The 19,352-nt window shown below is 37.3% G+C and overlaps 2 protein-coding genes across 5 annotated transcripts in view; one reads left to right on the forward strand and one right to left on the reverse strand.

The window, feature by feature from the left end:
• Positions 1-2,973: 2,973 nt before the first annotated feature.
• Positions 2,974-13,117, forward strand: SELENOP (selenoprotein P). Of its 2 annotated transcripts, none has more exons than XM_082454533.1 (5): positions 2,974-3,124; positions 6,174-6,389; positions 7,132-7,344; positions 8,969-9,086; positions 11,653-13,117. In XM_082454533.1, the coding sequence occupies exons 2-5, from the start codon at positions 6,187-6,189 to the stop codon at positions 12,229-12,231; spliced, it is 1,113 nt and encodes a 370-aa protein (XP_082310659.1). In that variant the 5' UTR covers positions 2,974-3,124; positions 6,174-6,186; the 3' UTR covers positions 12,232-13,117. The 2 variants fall into 2 exon arrangements, with proteins under 2 accessions (XP_082310659.1, XP_082310660.1); XM_082454534.1 differs by having other exon boundaries at positions 12,520-13,117.
• CCDC152 (coiled-coil domain containing 152) overlaps positions 12,853-19,352 on the reverse strand; it is a 34,357-nt gene continuing 27,857 nt past the window's right edge. For 2 of the 3 annotated variants that reach the window (XM_082454543.1, XM_082454541.1), the window contains 3 exons: positions 15,841-15,968; positions 13,977-14,060; positions 12,853-13,383 (listed from right to left, as the gene is read on the reverse strand). In XM_082454543.1, coding sequence (XP_082310669.1) covers positions 13,234-13,383; positions 13,977-14,060; positions 15,841-15,968 — 362 coding nt within the window. In that variant the 3' untranslated portion in view covers positions 12,853-13,233. The remainder of the gene's footprint in view (positions 13,384-13,976; positions 14,061-15,840; positions 15,969-19,352) is intronic. The other variant, XM_082454542.1, reaches the window with a different exon arrangement.

Genomic DNA, 19,352 nt, shown 5'->3' on the forward strand with positions numbered 1-19,352 from the left:
TAGACATTGTCACACTTTCCAATGTGTTTTCACTGCTTACGTGTCTGTCTCTTCTATTAGATTTTGAGGTCCTTAAGAACAGGGAACTCAGCATTGTGCCTAGCGTAAGCACCTAATAAATGTTAGATTTTGTTCAATTTAATGTAATTTGATTTAATAGTCTATAAAGGTTTGTTTGAAAACTCTGCTTTCTTAAGTATGCTGACTAGACCCAGATTGCCCAGCACAGAAGAGGCTGTTAAGAATGGATTCCCTTCAAACCCTCCTCCACTATTGGCGGGAATGTAGATTGGTGCAGCCACTATGGAAAACAGTATGGAGGTTTCTTAAAAAACTAAAAATAGAGTTACCATATGATCCAGCAATCCCACTCCTGGGCATATATCCAGAAAAGGCAAATTTGAAAATATTGAAAATATAACTAATTTGAAAATATACACACACCCCAATGTTCATAGCAGCACTATTTATAATAGCCAAGACATGGAAGCAAGCTAAGTGTCCGTCAACAGATGGTTTAAGAAGATGTGGTATATATTTACAATGGAATATTACTTGGCTATAAAAAAGAATGAAATACTGCCATTTGTCATACTAAGTGAAGTAAGTCAGACAGAGAAAGACAAATATTATATGATATCACTTATATGTGGAATATAAAAAATAATACAAATGAATCTATATACAAAACAGAAACAGACTCACAGATATAGAAAACAAACATGTTTACCAAAGGGGAAAGAAGGGGAGGGATAAATTAGGAGTATGGGATTAACAGATACAAACTACTGTACATAAGTAGATAAGCAACAAGGATTTACTGTGTAACACTGGGAACTGTAGGACTTCCTGGTGGTGCAGTGGTTAAGAATCTGCCTGCCAGTGCAGGAGACACCAGTTCGATCCCTTGTCCGGGAAGATCCCACATGCCGGGGAGCAACTAAGCCAATGCGCCACAACTACTGAGCCCGCTCGCTGCAACGATTGAGCCCGCATGCTGCAACTACCGAAGGCCGCGCGCCTAGAGCCCGTGCTCCACAACAAGAGAAGCCACCACAATGAGAAGCCCGTGTACCACAACAAAGAGTAGCCCCCGCTCGCCGCAGGTAGAGAAAGCCCGCATGCAGCAACGAAGACCCGATGCAGCCAAAAAATAAATAGGTAAAATTTAAAAAAAAATTGGGAACTGTATTCAATACCTTGTAATAACCTATCATGGAAAATAGTCTAAAAAATATATATCTGAATCATTTTGCTGTACATCTGAAACTAACACAATGTTGTAAATCCACTATATTCAATTAAAAGAAACCCATGGATTCCCTTCAAACATTGCAAGCTCCCCATCATCTCTTTTTGCCATCTGGGGGTTTTAGATATACACTGGCCTGGACACACACACTCCCAGGCACTTTGCTTTGGAGCTAGCTGCACACTTGCAGGGAATTCTCTGGTACAGGAGGCAGCTGCTAAGCCACATGTAAAGGAAGGTGGTGATGGTGAAATACTCAGTTTCCTGCTGCAGACAGACCCAACATGACTATTTACATTTGTGAAGAAAATGAACTATAGGGGGATTATCTGCTTCATACAAAATTTTTTCACATGGTTCTTTTAAAAAACAAGTATGTATATATGCATTTTTTTTTTCCTGCAGAAAAACTAAGCATTTCACTAGATTCTCAAAGAGATCTGGGACCCCAAAAGGTTAATACCTACTGCTTGGTGTGAGTAAATAGAATTTGGCTTTCAAATGTCAAGCTTTTCCTTTTTTTTTTTTAAAGAAAGTTGCTGCTTTATTCAATAGTGCTTTAAGTGGCAGAGGATTTTAGAACCAACCCACTTTATGGAGGTAAGTGTGGAAGGATTCTTTTTTTTTTTTTTTTGTCAGCGCCACGCGGCATGCAGAATCTTAGTTCCCCAGCCAGGGATGAACCTGTGTCCCCTGCATTGGGAGCGTGGAATCTTAACCACTGGACCACCAGGGAAGTCCAAGCTTCTACTTTGATAATTTCTTTACAGGAAAGATAACATCAGAGCCTCTTTGTACTTTCTGCACCTTGTACAGCAGTACTCAGCTCACAGCAATCAATAGGGGTTTGTTTGGACAAAATGCATCGGTAGCGAAAGCGAGGCTTACTTGAAAACCATCGCTATCCAGGGCTGAAGTCATTTGAAATTGCTGCTTGCCTTACCCATCATGCGTGTGCTCATTTGTAGCAGTTAGTGGAGAGAATGTATCCCTTTCTGAAAGGGTAGGAATTTTCCATTTTTTTTTGTACATTTTGAAATTTCCATATCCTTTTCCATATTCAGCTACTATCACAGCTAACTTATTTGTATGGTACTTAAATTTGTAAAGAATTTACAATAGATTGTTAAAAGCTTCTGTGGGATACCTAGGTCTTCCAGAGAGTGGGACTTCTGTGATGAGAAAAATGAGGCCTGGCTTCTCTCAGATAGGAGGTCTCTTTCCTTATTCCTTTCCTTAAATGAAAAAGAAAAGAGCAGAAGTCCTGTGAGATCCCACAGAGATTCAAGTTTTAACCACTGCAAAATAATCTAAGCAGGTCTGTAACAGCAGGGGATGGGAAAGATTTGAAACACCAGGTGACTTTTCTAACAAAGTTCACACAATTTGGGTTAGGCTAGCACCTGACCACTACAAACAAAGTAAAAGAAAAATAAATTTTTTTCTTTTTTTAAAACGACAGCTTACCTTGCTGGCTCAGCAAATGTTTTTCCTTATTATAGTTTGGAAAAGAGCATAACTTGGAGGCCTTCTTTACCCTTAGCCCTTCCTCCCGCCCCCGACTGTACCATTAAATCCTAGCTACTGGGGTGACTAAAAAGGATAGGGAATAAATCAGTAATTGCAAAAACTCCCCCCGCCCCCATTTTGTGCATGCCAGCACTTGCTACTTTTTTAAAGTTGGTTGTAATAATCAGTCAGAGGTTGTCTCTGCTAGCCAGGTCACAGCCTGAGTGGGCACTGAACTTTGGACTATAGCTGAGGGGTGAGGTAGACAGCAGGGACTATAAATATCTGAGTTTCTGGCTGTGGCTTTGTGGAGCTGCCCCGGCTGAGCAAGAGAAAGGAAGCAAGCTAGTTGGAAGGGGTTGTGTGAGTAGAAACTTCGTGTTTTCCAAACTTGATTCCTTGACAGTTTGGTAAACGATTTGATTTTTGAGTCTTGATAAAATGTTTCTGTCCTTAGAATAGATTTGAAGAAAAGAGATGGGTAAAGAAAAATAATACAAAAGAAAGAACAAAAGAGTCTAAACACCGGGTGCAGTGGGGACACTAACAGTTCTTGCTGATTTTTGCCCTGCTTTCTGCACAGCTGAGGATGAACATGGGGGCAGAGGAGGCTGGAGAAATTGAATTCTTTTCCTCTGCAAAAAGTTGTGATGTTATATAGGCAATATTATATGTTCAAGCTTAAATATTTCCTACCGAAATGCAGAGTGAGAGCTCTAAGGGCAAAACAGCCTGTGGGTTTGAAGAGCAGAGACTGAGATATGGCCTTTCTACAGTGCTGTAGAAATGGCCAGGGATATTGTGAGCAGTTTCAAGGTTAAAAAAAAAAAGAAAAGAAGGAAGAGCAGGTTTGGTCCACTGTGCGGAAATGATCATCCTTGAAAGAGTTAAAACCCATGTCAGAATCAGGTGGTCTGCGATTAAACACAATGCTTTGCAGTTTACGTGGTGATGGGTGCTTTCAGGAGAATGAGGGGGGACCCTCAGATGCGGGTCTGAAGGTCAGGGGAAGAGGGTGGAAAAAGTTTCTGCATGTTTTGCCTTTTGATGGGAAATTTTAAGCAAATGTAGGTCTGTATGTGGCCAATGAATCTAGGTTTTGTGATTGAAAGTGGTGAGATTAGTGAAATTCATAACTACATTTTAACTGTTTTTGCATCAGCTTCCAGTAAATCTAGTTTTGTTATTTATCTACATTATTTTATATAGTTGTCTGACAGCTGTAATTAATCAAAAGTTTATTATGTAAAAAGTGATTTTAAGGAAACAAAGTTGAACAGCCTATTGATTATAGTAACAGAGGAAAATCTGAAAGTGTGAACTCTGTAATCCACTCTGCCAATGGCTTCTGTTATTTTTTCATCAAAAAACTAAATGAGAGCAATGGGTGAGATAACCTTTTCATTTGTATTCACTCTTCAGCCAATTGGAACGGTATGCAAAGTGAGGGCGCCAAGCGCTGAGTTTATGCTGGTGTCTATAACTACTGAATTTATGTTCTAGAAAGTAGGGAAATCTAGCCATTCTAGTAAGAAACAAAATAACTCGAATAATTTTGATGTTTTCTTTGTCATCTTAGGGCATTAAAAAAACCCAGATCCTGGCTACTATAGTTACTAAAGGTGACCCAGCTAAAAACGGTCAATATATTGCAGTAGCTAAGAGGTCATGTGTTGGAATTAGTAGAACCGGTTTGAATCCAGTTTCCCTGTGACTTAGTACCTGTGTGGACTTGGGCAAGATGCCTAAACTGTCACTTAGCCATAGTTTTCTCAACTGCAAAAGGAGATAATGGTCACATAGTTGTAAGGATTAACTGACATGATATTAAAAAAGTGCTTTGTGCCACCTGCAAATAGTTGTATAAATGCTCGATAAATGGTAGCTATAAGAAGGATAATTGTATCATTAGTATAAGTACTATCCTAAAGAAATTCCCTAGATTTAGTCCAGATATATCCTCTCCTTTTTTTTAAATATTGGAATTTTAAAGATATTAGAATAGTTGGGATGGCCTTAAAAAATTATTTAATTTATCCTCTCTTAACACCCCCCCCCTTTATTTTTCTTCCTTTAGTTAGGCTCTTATCAAGATATTCTATATAGCTAGGAATTTTGTGGTGTCAAATAATGTGAAAGATAATCAGGTTTTAAAAAGTTCTATCTATAGCTACCAGTGCATTAGAGCCCAAATCAATCTGATTTTAGCCTTTCTACTCCCCTCTTAACCCTGGGCTCACTCTAGGTTACTTTATCGTTAGCTGCCCACCCTCCCCCCTGCCCAAGTACTTTTAACTTGTTTAACCCCAGATCAGTGCCTGAAAATGTGCCAACTTCCTAGTTCTGCAATTTTGTCCTGATCTCTCTCCCTCAGACTCTTATATCAAAATGAGCCTGATTACTTTGATTACCTGATTCACTTAGTGTGTCTTAAATAAAAATTAAATCATGTTTGCATAAATGTGTGGATTTTTCTTTCTCTGCTCATCTCTGCTGAATATGCTCTTTTTTCCACCACCTGTCTACAAATCACGTGTTTTATTTGTACCTCTCTGCAGAGAGCGCTAGCCCTTGTTTTGGGAATATTTCTTGTCACGTATTTAATACTTGTACATTTCTTGTCTGAGTATTTCCTACTCAGAGGGGTCATCTTTTGTACCCAAGAATGTGCCATCTAGTCACAGGAACTTCCTGAACGTAGTGGTAGCCAATAAGTAGACTAATCGAGTGTAGATTTCAGTGAATCTTAAATGGTACAGGGGCCAGTGATTTGTAGTATTTATTCCTGGTCTGGTGTTTTTTCATTGGTTGGTGTTTGTCTTGGATGTGATAGCAACATTTTGGCAGGCAGTAACATCTGAATCTCTTCACGTTGGTAGGCTGCCCTCGCTGCCACCTTCTTTCTTCCTGGGTTCTCTTTCCATGCTGTCTTTTCATTTCTGTGCAGAATCCCCTACTTACCCTTTCCTTTCTTAGATTGGTAGAGGATAGAGAGAAGCAGGCAGAACTTGGTGTGTCTCAAATAAAAATCAAATCATGTTCGCAGAATGTTACTTGGTTGTAGAGGCCACATTCTCAAAATTTCCCTGGACGTGTATTTTCTCCTAGACATATATCTTCTACTAGAGAAGTACTTGGCTGCCTGTTCAGGCAGATCTCCATTGCATGCTTACTAAAGTATCTTGCTAAGCCAGATAGTTAAGAGGTACTTTGACAGCTTCCCTGACTCTGGCTGATCTTTTCCCCTTTACAGGGAGATTTGGGGCTAAGAGGCCCAATGTAATGAGTCCAACAACATGGAGACAGAATCCACTGGCTAGATATTTGTACAAAGTAGAATTGTACCTGCTGGGTTTATAGAAATTCCTTGTTATGACTGTGAAGATGACAGAAAGGTTTTTCTCTTTTACAGGACAGCCCCAGCAATGTGGAGAGGCCTGGGGCTGGCCCTGGCTCTTTGTCTCCTCCCCACGGGAGGAACAGAGAGCCAGGGGCAAAGCTCCTTTTGTAAGCAACCTCCAGCCTGGAGCATAAAGGATCAAGACCCCATGCTGAACTCCTATGGTTCAGTGACGGTGGTTGCTCTTCTTCAAGCCAGCTGATACCTGTGCATACTGCAGGCATCTAGGTAAGGTAGTCTTTCTGTGGTCTAGCATTTCTTAAGGGGATAGCTATTAAATACATACATACATAAAATAAAATAAAAACAGAAAAGATATTTTTATTAAATTGCATTTTTGAAAAACTATACAAGTTTGCCTAGAACATGTTAGAGGAAAGAAGACTAGGAGGGTGTTTACAGTTGTTTTCCTGGGGCTATGGAAGCTTTTTCTTCTTTTTGTGTACCTGTATTTTATAGTACCCTACTAAATATGTATTACTTGTGTAATGAAAATGTTCTAAATTGTACTGTTGGAAATGGATTAGTTGTTTCAATATAGGAAGCAGAGACAAGAGCTTTGCTAGAGTAGAATGAACACTAGACTTGCCACCCAAGGTCTTGAGTCATTTAACAAATCTATAAATATATATTTGTTGGGTTATTTGCCAAATATTTATTGGGTACAATTCTCTGTAACTGCGAGATGGATTAAAAATATACACTTCATAGGATTAATTTGAGGACTAAACGAGCTGATGTTTGTGCAAGCGCTTGGCATATGGTTTTAACTGAGCATAAGTGCTCAGTAAATAATTAGAAAAACAAAAGTTTTAGTCTTTTAAAACAATGCAAAAAAGAGGTATGAGTTAAGTAAAAAATAACAAAAGAGTTTCATTTAGGAAAATAGAGTGAGGAAAAAGGGAGAAGTCACTAAAATAAAATTAAATGAAATTATTCCTTTTTTTTGTATTTTTTCCAAATATTTTAGATTGGAAGACCTGCGAGTAAAGCTGGAGAAAGAAGGATATTCGAACATCTCTTATGTTGTTGTTAATCATCAAGGAATCTCTTCTCGATTAAAATATATGCATCTTAAAAATAAGGTTTCAGAGCATATTCCTGTTTACCAACAAGAAGAAAACCAAACAGATGTCTGGACTCTATTAAATGGAACGAAAGATGACTTCCTCATATATGACAGGTGTGTACACACATGTATACACATATGCATACATACCCACCCCCCAAATTAAAAGATACCTGCTTTGTATTTAATTTAATAAGTAATTTAAAATAACACATCTGCTTTTATTACCAAATACTCAGTTTCAAAGTGAGCCCATTCAAATGTTTGGTTTTAGTATTTTTGAAATGACTTCTTTTCACACAAGGGAATTCACCACTCCAGTAGGGAAATAAAGAATATTGACTATACTTTTTTTCCCCTGTAAATTAGCATTCTGATTAAATAAAAAGAAGGATCAATTTGTACCTCACATACAATTCTAACTTAAAAATTTTGCAGATGAATAACCATACTTTGCAGGCCACTTGCTTATCTCTAATCTAATTACTAAATTTTAAGTTTACATGCCTGCATTTCTGAACTATAAAATATGTTAATTATTTAGGTATAATCGGCATGAATCTGCTTTTGATTCCATGAATGAGTAAAACGTTTGTATTTTCAAGGAACCTCAAGGCATACATTATTTGATATCACTGGGACTTCCTTGGTGGTGCAGTGGTTAAGAATTTGCCTGCCAATGCAGGGGACATGGGTTCGAGCCCTGGTCCGGGAAGATCCCACATGCCGTGGAGCAACTAAGCCTGTGCGCCACAACTACTGAGCCTGCGCTCTAGATCCCACGAGCCACAACTACTGAGCCTGCGTGCCTAGGGCCTGTGCTCTGCAACAAGAGAAGCCACCGCGATGAGAAGCCTGAGCACCACAAGGAAGAGTAGCTCCCACTGGCCGTAACTAGAGAAAGCCCATGCTCAGCAACAAAGACCCAATACAGCCAAAAAACACATAAATAAATAAATAAATTTGACATCACCAACATTTCTAGTTGGTGCTGGTTTTTTTTTTTTTGGCTCTTCAGAAATGGTAAGCCAGACTCTGCCAAGGCCTAAGACCTACTTGGTCTTACTCTAAATATTTTTAATATTACATGTCATTCTTTTAGGCTTGCAAACTTCTTATTCTGTTGCAAAGTGTAACCCTTTGATAGTCATATAAAATTGTATATACAGGGTAAAATAGGGGTAAGAAGGACATTTCATCTCCACTATTTCTGAAAATGTCAAGTGTTGTTATTTCCATTTCTTTCACTGTACTGAAATTTTTGTTGCATCAGATATTTTTTTAAATCAGTGGGCTACTGGCCAAGACTTGAGGATCTTTTTGTTATGCTGTGATTTCTTATTGTGTGGAATTTGTGCTGCTTTAGCAGTTATGAAAGGATCGTGTGATTTGCAGAGCCCAATTTATGATGTCAGTGGTTTGAGCATTGATAGAATTTACAAGTCAATTACAAAATTGTATTTGACCAAGTCACAATAACTAGACTGCATAGTTTTGACATTATTTGTTGTGACATATCTATTTCACATTTCAAAATCAGACTCACTATAGTCTTGTCATGACCTGACCTGGTATGCAGTGCCAGGGAGGTCGTTTGAGACCCCATTCAAGGAAATTTACTGAAGTTATGAAAGGGTCTTAGTTATAAGACCACTGAACCTACAATACCTATCCCAGATGGTGCATGAGCAGGATCATGATACAGAAAATATTGTAATGACTTTGTTATTTTTTTCAGATGTGGCCGCCTTGTATATCATCTTGGTTTGCCTTATTCCTTCCTAACTTCCTCACATGTAGAAGACTCCATTAAGACTGTCTACTGTGAAAGTAAATGTGGAAACTGCTCTCTCAAGGTATTTTTCTCAATTATTTTTACTTGGAGAAAAGAGGAAGTCTTTTAAGAACTATTTAAATAAGTTAGTGTTTCATGACTAATTAGCTAGTCAATGTTTCTGTTGGTATACTAAAAATAAACTACAACAGTAATTTTTATTAATATAATTACATATGCTTCCTTTTATGTAACATATACTTTAAAACGTCTTTTCAAGATCCATATTGCTGCTTTTATCTAGAAGAAGCAAAAAATCAACGTAGATTACATATTTCAATTAACACCGAATGATATTGCATGAATATAAGTGCTTAAAGAATTCAGCCAACATAAAATACATTATTGCAATATTCTGAATGTGCTCATATAAGAGCATAGTGATAGCAAAGATTATCCATGGCATTACCTGAAGTGGAATTGGGGCCCAGATAACTACTTAATTTACCAAGAATGTAAAACTGTCAGCTTTTCTGTGAAGCCCTTACACAGTGCACTTGGAATTACTGCATTTATTTCACAATGGAGTAACTTTTTTACTCATTACTGATATTTCTTTCTTAACAACCATGAGAATATTTATTCCTTGTCATGAGAGACACTATATTTACAAGTGGTTTATAAAAAAGATACTCAAGGAATTGATTTTAACTTATATTAACTAAACTTCTTTTCCTCTCAAATTGAGAAGGAAAATAATTCCAAACAGTGTTTCCTTGACAGAGCAAGTGGGCAAAATTCGAACTCAGGTTTAAAAACAATTTTGAATTTTTATTTCTAAAATAAAGGAAGCTCTGCTTCCTTTATATTTTCCCCAACTCTAAAGAAAGCCATTCAAATTTTAATGAATCACTTAAGTTGTTAAGAAGCTCAACAGTTTAATTACTCTAGTTATGTCATTTTTCACATTTTAATCTTCATAATAATACCGTGAGGGTTATTTTACTGCTTTTACAGATGATGAGACTGAAGTAATGCAAACGAAGTATTAACTCAATGTCTAACTTATACTAAGTGCTTAATGAATGTCAGCAATATTGATTCCTCATATTTTGGGACTTTTTTTCAGTATTTTGCATTTTCACAAATGCCTAATAGTTGTAAATATACCTAGGTATATTGAAACAAAGGCAGAAACAATTCTCATAACACGTGTAAAGTTTACAAACATCTGTAAATAGAAATAATATATCGTATTATCTGATATGTCAAATCAAATTGGAGTTTTTCTATTTCATTGCATCCTAGATGCCACCAATTATATGACACATTATTTATGTGTTATTAAAAACTGCTGTCAGTTAGAGTAGGATACAATACTATAACACTATCAATAGTAGGATGCATTCCAATTTTAAAGATATTAAAATGTGAAAAATATACATTGTAGAATCAATGAAATATAGTAATTGGTTTTTTGGAACCAATACATATATCTAATTGTTTATGTTTTTAATTAAACACTATTAAGTTCTCAAAAGTAATTCAGAAACAACCAAAAAATGTACCATTTATTAGTTGTATGCTAAAATCCAGTGGAATTTATAACTTTTCAAAACCTTCAAAATACCAAATCATGTCACTTAGTGAGTGGTTGGTCGCTAAAGTCGATTTTGTAAATTTATTTACAAATAATTTTAGTTTGAGGTTTAATATTACATTGCCATATCTATAAGCTTTGACCCTATGATTTGTGGGCACAGAAAACAATGAAGAAAGACTTTCAGCAAATTAAAGAACTAGATTCATGCAGAGTGGAATATTATGCTCAATCAAAAATGGGCAGTGATTTGCTACTTTCAGCAGACAGCAGTACAGTAGAAACACATTAACAAAGCTTTGATGAAGTTCAAAACATTTCCTGGCAAAAGCCGAGGTATAAAAATCTATTGATTTTGAGCAAAGTTTATTTTATTGGCATTTTTGAATTATCAAAGAGGAATTAGTTTGTTTCAGAATATAATATTAGATTTGATGCCTTGTTGACACAGGTGTTCCATATAGGTGAACTGATTTTAGGATTTGATATTTATTTGACTTTACTGCAATCAATCCTAAGTTCTTCTAACCAGCTTATTAAGTTTTGCTTCTGCAGATATAAATATAGTGGTCTGGCTTTCTTTTTAAGCCTTATGTATCTCTCAAATGCTTCCTCAGAATTCTTAAAAATTTAGGAAATGCTCTTGATAAGAAAAAGAAAATTGGAATTCTGCTGTTGATGTAACTAGTATAGACGCTTAGGTGAATTGTTAAAACTTTAATTGTATTACATCCTTTTTTATCTATTTTCAAAACCTTAATGGTGATTCGTTTGCAAAATGCTTGAGGATTCTTTGGTTAAATGCAAACTTTGCACAAGAAGCAGTTTATAATTAGGTATGGATGGGAACCAAAATTTAATAAAAAGTCTAGGTATTGAGACTGACATCAATTTTTTTTCTCATTAATATGATTCTGGAAAAACAAAGCCAGTTCAATCCTAATTAACCAGTTTGAATTTCATATATGTTACCTTTACAAATCATTTTTTCACGCATTCCTGCTAAATCTATAAATTTGTTGATAAGTGATTTATAAATTTATTCCAGACACTGGAAGATGAAGGCTTCTGTAAAAATGTATCTTTGGCTACTGCGGAAAAAACAACCGAGGCTCCACAGCCTCATCCCCATCCCCATCCCCATCCCCATCCCCATCCCCATCCCCATCCCCATCCCCATCACCATCTTGAGGACGGTCATCTTTCAGAGTATCCAAAACCAGAAGCACCAGATAACCCGGAGCATCCCCCTCCTTCAGGTCTTCATCGCCACCATAGGCACCGGGGTCACCAAAGACAGGGGCACTCAGAGAACTGAGATACATTACAACTTTCTCTTCCGCAAAAGAAGCTCTGACGAAGGGGATGCATAAATCAGTTACTCTGAAAATTTCCCAAAGATTCAGAATCAGCTCTGAGTAGCTGATGCTGACACTGCCGACATCTGATATTTGAAAAAACAGGGTCTGCAGTCACCTGACAGTGTAAAGAAAACCTCCCCTCTTTATGTAGCTGACAGGGCCTTCTGGCAGAGGAGCACGTCACTGAATCTTGACAGTGACGTTTGCCTCCAGCTGCCTGCCAGGCAAGTCAGCAGCTCAACCCTACAGAAGCCAGCACCAAATGAAGCTGAGAAAAGAAGGCAGAAATGTGAAAATGACCTTCAAATTAAATATTTAAAATCGGATATACTGCCTAAGTCAGTCTAGACAATTACATTTCTAGCATTTTTATAAGCTACCTAATTAATAGTGATCCAAAAGTAGGAATTGGATTTGTGTAAACATGGAGAAATTGGCTTCCACATTTTAAAATTTAAGTCAAAAAATTTTGACCCCAACCATATTTTTATTACAGGGCAACTGAAAGGTGGTTGCAGCATTTGGTTAATATGTTTTTCTTTTTCTTTCTCCAGCATTCTACTTGCATTAATGAGAACAGAAACATAAACTATGACCTAGGGGTTTCTGTTGGATAGTCGGCAGCTTAGAATGGAGGAAGAACGACAAAGACATGTTTTCCATTTTTTTCTTTACTTATTTCTCAAACAATATTATCTTTGTCTTTTTAATCTTACGTTTTTTAACAAATTAAACCTTTAAAGAAAGAAGTGATTTCTGTCTTTTCAGATCCAGAAATACTCATACATGAATATTTTGCTATGATTACATTTTAGATATCCATTTATACTTTTTTTTTACATCCAAGACTCATATCTTGATTTTTACTATCACATATGAATTAAGTCTTTATATCTTGCTTTCTTTATCTGGCATTGTATCGTACTCTTTAAAATTTAAGATTGCCAGTCTTGAAAGATAGATGGGAAACGATAAAAGAATGTTGTCTATCTCTTGATTGCTTAGAAAGTATTTCCATAGTCAATGATGGTTCAATAGGTAAACTAAGTCCTATAAACCTGAACTTTTTTATGGTTAATACTGTTAAGCAAGAATGCAGAACATGATTGGCAAAAGTGTGCATTTGTTTAAATAAACTCAATGAAGTTTAAAGCTGTCTTTTTGTTTTCATTGTAATTACTTAGGTAGTATGTTATATTGACAATAGAAGTGAATTTTCAATTGCTTTTAAAGAAATTAAATAGCAACTAATGAATTTACTTCCATACTCAAAACCGTCTACGCTTAAAGTGATAATCTTTGCCAGCAAGTTTAAATTGAGAATCTTTGCTAACAGAGAGGCGTTGCTCTAAATCGTGAATGGTATTACGAAGAATTGCAATCTCCTTGTTTTTTTCTTCTTGAAGATGCTGAAGCTTCTAAATAGAGCAGAAAGATTTTGTTATTGCAGTTCATAAATAATAAAATTAAGTACAAGGAACAACAAAACAACAGCAAAAACTATGCTTCTGGTTTAAGTAGAAGTAGGTATTAAAAAAGATACCATATTTTGAAAGGTCTATAATTTTGCTTTTGTGGGATTTAATGGGGTAAAACTGGTACAAGGATACAAAAACACACATTAGCACCATTTGTTTTAGTTTGTTCCCTTCTCCCTATATAGCTTGAAATTATAAACCATAAATAAAGGAGTTGAACATGAAGAAATCTGCTGAGTACCTAAATAACTTCAGAATAGTAAGTCAGCCTTAGTTCATAGTACATTATGGAATTCCTTAGATGGTCCAAAGAGTCAGAGGACTTCTCTAATGTTTTAATTTACTACTAAGATTTACTAGTTTAAATTGAAAGAGACTTATAAAGATTATTAAAAATCTAATATCTTTCTGATTGTGTGATATATTTTAAGGAAAACTGTTAAGTATGTTGTTAGTAAATATAACCTTTATGGAAACACACTAAGAGAATTAATTTTTTTTAAGCAACAGCTGTGGAAGAAAAACTCACATACCCTTCTGTAGATACTGTGTGGCAAAACTGTAGAATCTGGATATGATTTTGACTTAGTTTGAACTCTTGCTAGTTTGGCATCAAACTGAATCAAGTTTAAAAAGAAAGTTGAGAACATTCTAGTTAAACAATTAGAAACAACTGTTTCTATAAATATAAGTATAATCCATTGTATCCTTAGACATATCTGTAATTCAACTGTATTCACTGTATAACAGAAGATAGAAAAGTCTTTAAGAAAGAACAATGAATACCCAAACAAGATTAACCCTGGCTGCATATTAAAATTACCTGGGGAGATTTTTTAAAGAACCAAGTACCTGGACACTACCTTAGAAATTCTGGGGTGGGGTCAGCATCATTTTTTTCTCAAGACATCAGTTGATTCTATCATGGAGGATTAAGAATCTAGTAAATTAGGGTTGAGAATCTAGTTAACTTAAAGATAGATAAAAATATTTTCATGTTACTATGAGTGTACTTTGTAAAGAATATGTAGTATAATCAACAGTCATGGGAGAAAAACATATACCCTTCTGCAGAAACTTTGAGGCTAAATAGTAGATTTTGGATATGATTTTATTGATTTAGTTTGAACTCTTGCTGGTTTGGCATTAAAGTGAATTGGGTTAAAAACATTCTCATGGGCCATTGTTACAGTCATATTTTTTGCAAAATCTTCCATTACAATTTTTCCTTCAGGTTGACTTTAGTGTAGCCTCACTGTGAACTAAGAATAAACTCTGTGAGATTGTGTTCTGGTTTGGGGAGAGAAATGGATAGTTATAATGAAGATAAATAGCAAAGAGTTCTGTATATCAAACAACAAACTTGGGCTAGACCAGTGACAGGGCCAGGATGGCAAACAAAATGCACATTCCCAATCAGTGGATTAGAAGTTGATAGCCAATCTTGAAAGACAGTCTACTGTATCTCAGTTGGCCATCCATCCCTCACTGTGGTTTGTGGGTACACTTGACCAGAAGGCAGGAACAGCAGCAAAGAGCCTCGAAAGTCAACATCAGTCCCCTTTTGCTCAATAATTATAGAATCTTCAACACTGTATCTCACCAAGCACCTCAGGATACCAAACTTTAAAGAACATGAAAACTAGGTTATCTTAACTAAGTAGGTGAATTCTAACAACATAAGGTAAAGTGGGAGTCAAGCTGAGGGAAGAATGATGGAAAGGGAGATTAGAAGGATCTAGACAAAAATGTAAACGGCAAACATATTGTCAAAATATCAATGTCTTTGAGATTCTGACACCTGATTAAGCAACCAACTGAGAAGGCTTTTGACCCAAGAACCGGAACCTCAGCCTTTGAGATGCCCTATTTAAAGTCCCTTTAAAAAAATCTGGTTTGTCTGCCTCTATATTTCTACATATTTATTAGGAACAAATTAGTCTCTTTTTATTTTAAATAAAGAAAAAGAAATTTCCAGTTAGTTCACCAGGGTTCCACAATTTCTGCTGAGGAGAGAGTAATGTTAAGGATTAGAAGCACTCTCCCCACAGCTGGAATGGTAGTCCTAAAAGGCTGCATAGACTCAGCTGTAAAATGCAGGTAATATGAGTTATCTGTGTCTGCTGTCAGAGGAAAATACCCTCTCTGGAAACCAGGACCTTTTGAATGACTGAAGAGTCCCACCTTGAGGCCAAGTGCTGAAAGGCAGTGTAGCTAACAGTTGTATTGTACAAGGTTTAAGCATTGCATGTGATGGATGAAGAATGAGCATGTGTGAAGCCCTCTCACAGGGTTGTTTCTAATCCTGAAATTTATCTCACTCTGATGACAAATAACCAAAGTATGGCCTAGACTGAGGGATGCATCCTCAAACTTAGCAGAGCCTTAAACACTTACCTCTAGCTGTAGTTTGATTATTTCATGTTGTTTTTCCTTTTCTTGAGTTCTTAACTTTGCATTTAACTCTGAAATTTCCACCTCCTTTTTCTCTATCAGTTCTTTATTCTTTTCTTCACTTAATTCAACTGCATAAAAACATAAATTCATCTTAACATTTCAAAAATCTTAAAATTTTTTTTTTGTATTTTAAACAATCTACAAGAAAGTGGAATTTATTAATAAAAACATGTATTTTAGAAACTGTTTACATGCAGGGTAGCTTTTATATACTTTTAACAAGCCCCTGAAAAATGCTTGTGATGCAAAGGTTGCCCATTGAATGCTTTTGAATGAATAAACTAATTTGTACTCTTAAATATCTAGAGAATAATATTCTCTAAATGCCTAGAGAATAAATAGGGGATTTAATGGTTAAAGAGGGACACAAATCCTGGGTTCCTAGTTATAGAAGGCCTCAAATTACAGGATGACTCTAGAACTACATCAGCTTTTTCTGGCTCCCTCACCATTTCCCTTCATAAGCATTTTGTCCAATAAATTTCTTTGACTGTCTACTGCCATCTTGTCGGCTCCTTGGAGGACCTGAGCTAGCACAAGAAAACAGGTATGATGGGGCACTTACTGCTTTGTAAGAAATGAGGAAGCCATGATTAGTGGTATATTGAGTACTGGCGGTTGCTAGTACACAACGGGGGTCTGATTGCTGAAGATTTTACCAGAAGTAATCTGGGGGAAATGTCCTGGTGGAGGTGAATGCCTTCCAGGTGTAATGAATAGTTCAGGCATTTGAAAGATAGAGGGAAATGATGCCCACAAAGACAGTAGAGTTGGAGAGTTACTGCTAAATTAAATTGACATCCTACTGAGGGATAATGAGAGACAGCTGTTAACAAGAATTTAAAGATTTAAAGAATAGGTGTGGCTAATCATTAGAGAAACGCAAATCATAACTACAATGAGGTATCACCTCACACTGGTTAGAATGAGCATCATCAGAAAATCTACAAACAACAAATGCTGGAGAGGGTGTGGAGAAAAGGGAACCTTCTTGCACTGTTGGTGGGAATGTAAATTGATACAGCCACTATGGAGAACAGTATGGAGGTTCCTTAAAAAACCAAAAGTAGAATTACCATATGACCCAGCAATCCCACTACTGGGCATATACCCAGAGAAAACCATAATTCAAAAAGACACATGCATCCCAGTGTTCATTGCAGCACTATTTACAATAGCCAGGTCATGGAAGCAACCTAAATGCCCATCGAATCTAGAGAAATGGTACAGATGAATGGGTTTGCAAGGCAGAAATAGAGACAGATGTAGAGAACAAACATATGGACACCAAGGGTGGAGGGTGGGGGATGGTGGTGCTGTGATGAATTGGGAGGTTGGGATTGACATGTATACACTAATATGTATATAATAGGTAACTAATAAGCACCTGCTGTATAAAAAAAATAAAATTCCAAAAAAAAAAAAAGAGAGAAAAGGAAAACAAACAAAACAAAACAAAAAATAGGTGTGAGAGCCAGAGGGACTCTTTGGTAGCTTACAAACAGGCTCTCACCAACTCTAGTGGAAGAGCAGGTAGAGCTGAGCAACAGAAAATCTAATCATTAAAGTTGCAGAACTCCAGAGATGTTGAAATGTTCAGCCAAAACAGGTCTGCTATGCTAAATCAGGGTCCTGGTTGGGAACACCTAAGATCCTGAAAAATAGGACAGGAACATCTGGATAAACACCTGTGAGGATGCTGGCTTTGACAACTCCCCTAAATGCTCAGAAATTGCAGACCTACTTTTTCCTATTAAGAACTAGCACTAACCTAGCTGATGAAAGATGCTGCAGAGGCTCCGCTCAGAAGATGCCCCTCCCTCCTCTTTTGGCTGCTAGGCCAATAACTAGGGTTAAAGCGCAGTATAACCTGGTTGGGGGAGTGCTGGGACTGATAAGGGGGGAAAGTGATTATACCCCAGAGAGCTGCAAGAATTAGCTAGGTTGTATTGGAAAGAGCCATGTGAATACCCTTGAGAATGGACTTTGAGGGTGCTGGATAGAAGAAGACGGAAGGTAAGACTAGGTAAGCAAGAATTCATTGACTTGAAGATACTCTTTAGGGACAGGGGACATAATACCCTAGCAAGGACCTAGGATATGGGACAAACTCTGTTAGAGTAGCCTTAGACCTCTAGAGAAAGCACTGGCCAAAGCTGAGTGAAGTGGGAATACCTGAGATGCCCTGGCAGATAGTAGAGAAAGGCATAAGGAGGCTCTCGAAAGTTGGCAGGCTTGAGTGGATATGTTATGTGAGGCAAGATAACTCAGCAAAAGATTATGTTCCTTAGGAGGGCCCAGAAGACACACTATTAACCAGGACCATAAGGAATGTGCTGGTAAGAGAAAAACCAGCACCACCAAGAAGTTCAATGGTCGCTCTCATCTGCAAGCTAGGGCTGACAGAAGAGGTGGGTATACAGTTGGGCTCATTAATATCTATGGGGATGGTGTCCCCCCTCCCCCACCAAGTTGTAGAAGCCAGATGATGGTGCTTAACTGCCAAAACCCAGGAGGCCACAATTATCATAATGAGCAGGAAGGTCAGAGAGCGGCCAAAGGGGCTTGATTCTCGAGAGTTGTAGAGTCAGTTAATGGACGAGCAGCCAAGCTGCCTAACACCTAGTACAAAAGAATCCAAATGGAGGAACGGGAGGCTGAGGGTACGTGCCCCAGCTAAAAATTATGATCCTTTGCTCAGTTCCCCAGTCTGAACCACGTTTTTGGTCTAGAACCTGCTGGCTGAAAAGACACGGTTAGGTCCCTAGGAGGAAGAACATTTCAACAATCCCTCTTCTAGGTTTCTCCTGAGGAAGAAACATCCACAAGAACCACGGAGAACCTGCTACCTGAACTCCTATGGAGAAGTAGGTATGTGTAGTATAAGAAGGGGACAGTTGTGGCCATGAAAATGCATCTTTCAGATCTCCAACTTCAGGGAACATAATTGGCTCATTGTCTTCATGACCATGTTTATGCTGAGGTCATGATTTCCAAGAGCTGCTCCTAGCCAGTGACTGAACTTGGCAGGGACACTAAGGCAGACTTGTTCCTGAGAGTTGCAGAACTTGGTTGATGGGCAAATTTGGCCCAACTTTGCTGAAACTTTCTTATAAGTGTGTCACAGTCTAAGACTTCTCTTGCCCAACACACCTTCCTTTCTTCTCTTCTTCACAGAGGTTAGACCTGTAGCATAAACCCACAGCTAACCCGGTCTCCCCCAGTTCCCTCCCTATCTACCCTCACAAATGTTTGCCTTAACAAACCTCTTGAACGTCTAATTCTGTCTAGGCATCTGCTTCTCAGAGAACCCAAAGAAACTGCAAAACTCTTTTCTAAAATGACTGTATAATTTTGTAGTCCCACTAGTAATGTAGAGGGTTCCAATAGCTCCACATCCTCACCAACTCTTGGTATTGATAGTTTTAAAAAAGATTTTAGCAGTTCTAAAA

This window comes from Balaenoptera physalus (assembly GCF_965194825.1).
Source record: "Balaenoptera physalus genome assembly, chromosome: 3".
NCBI classification, from domain to species: domain Eukaryota; kingdom Metazoa; phylum Chordata; class Mammalia; order Artiodactyla; family Balaenopteridae; genus Balaenoptera; species Balaenoptera physalus.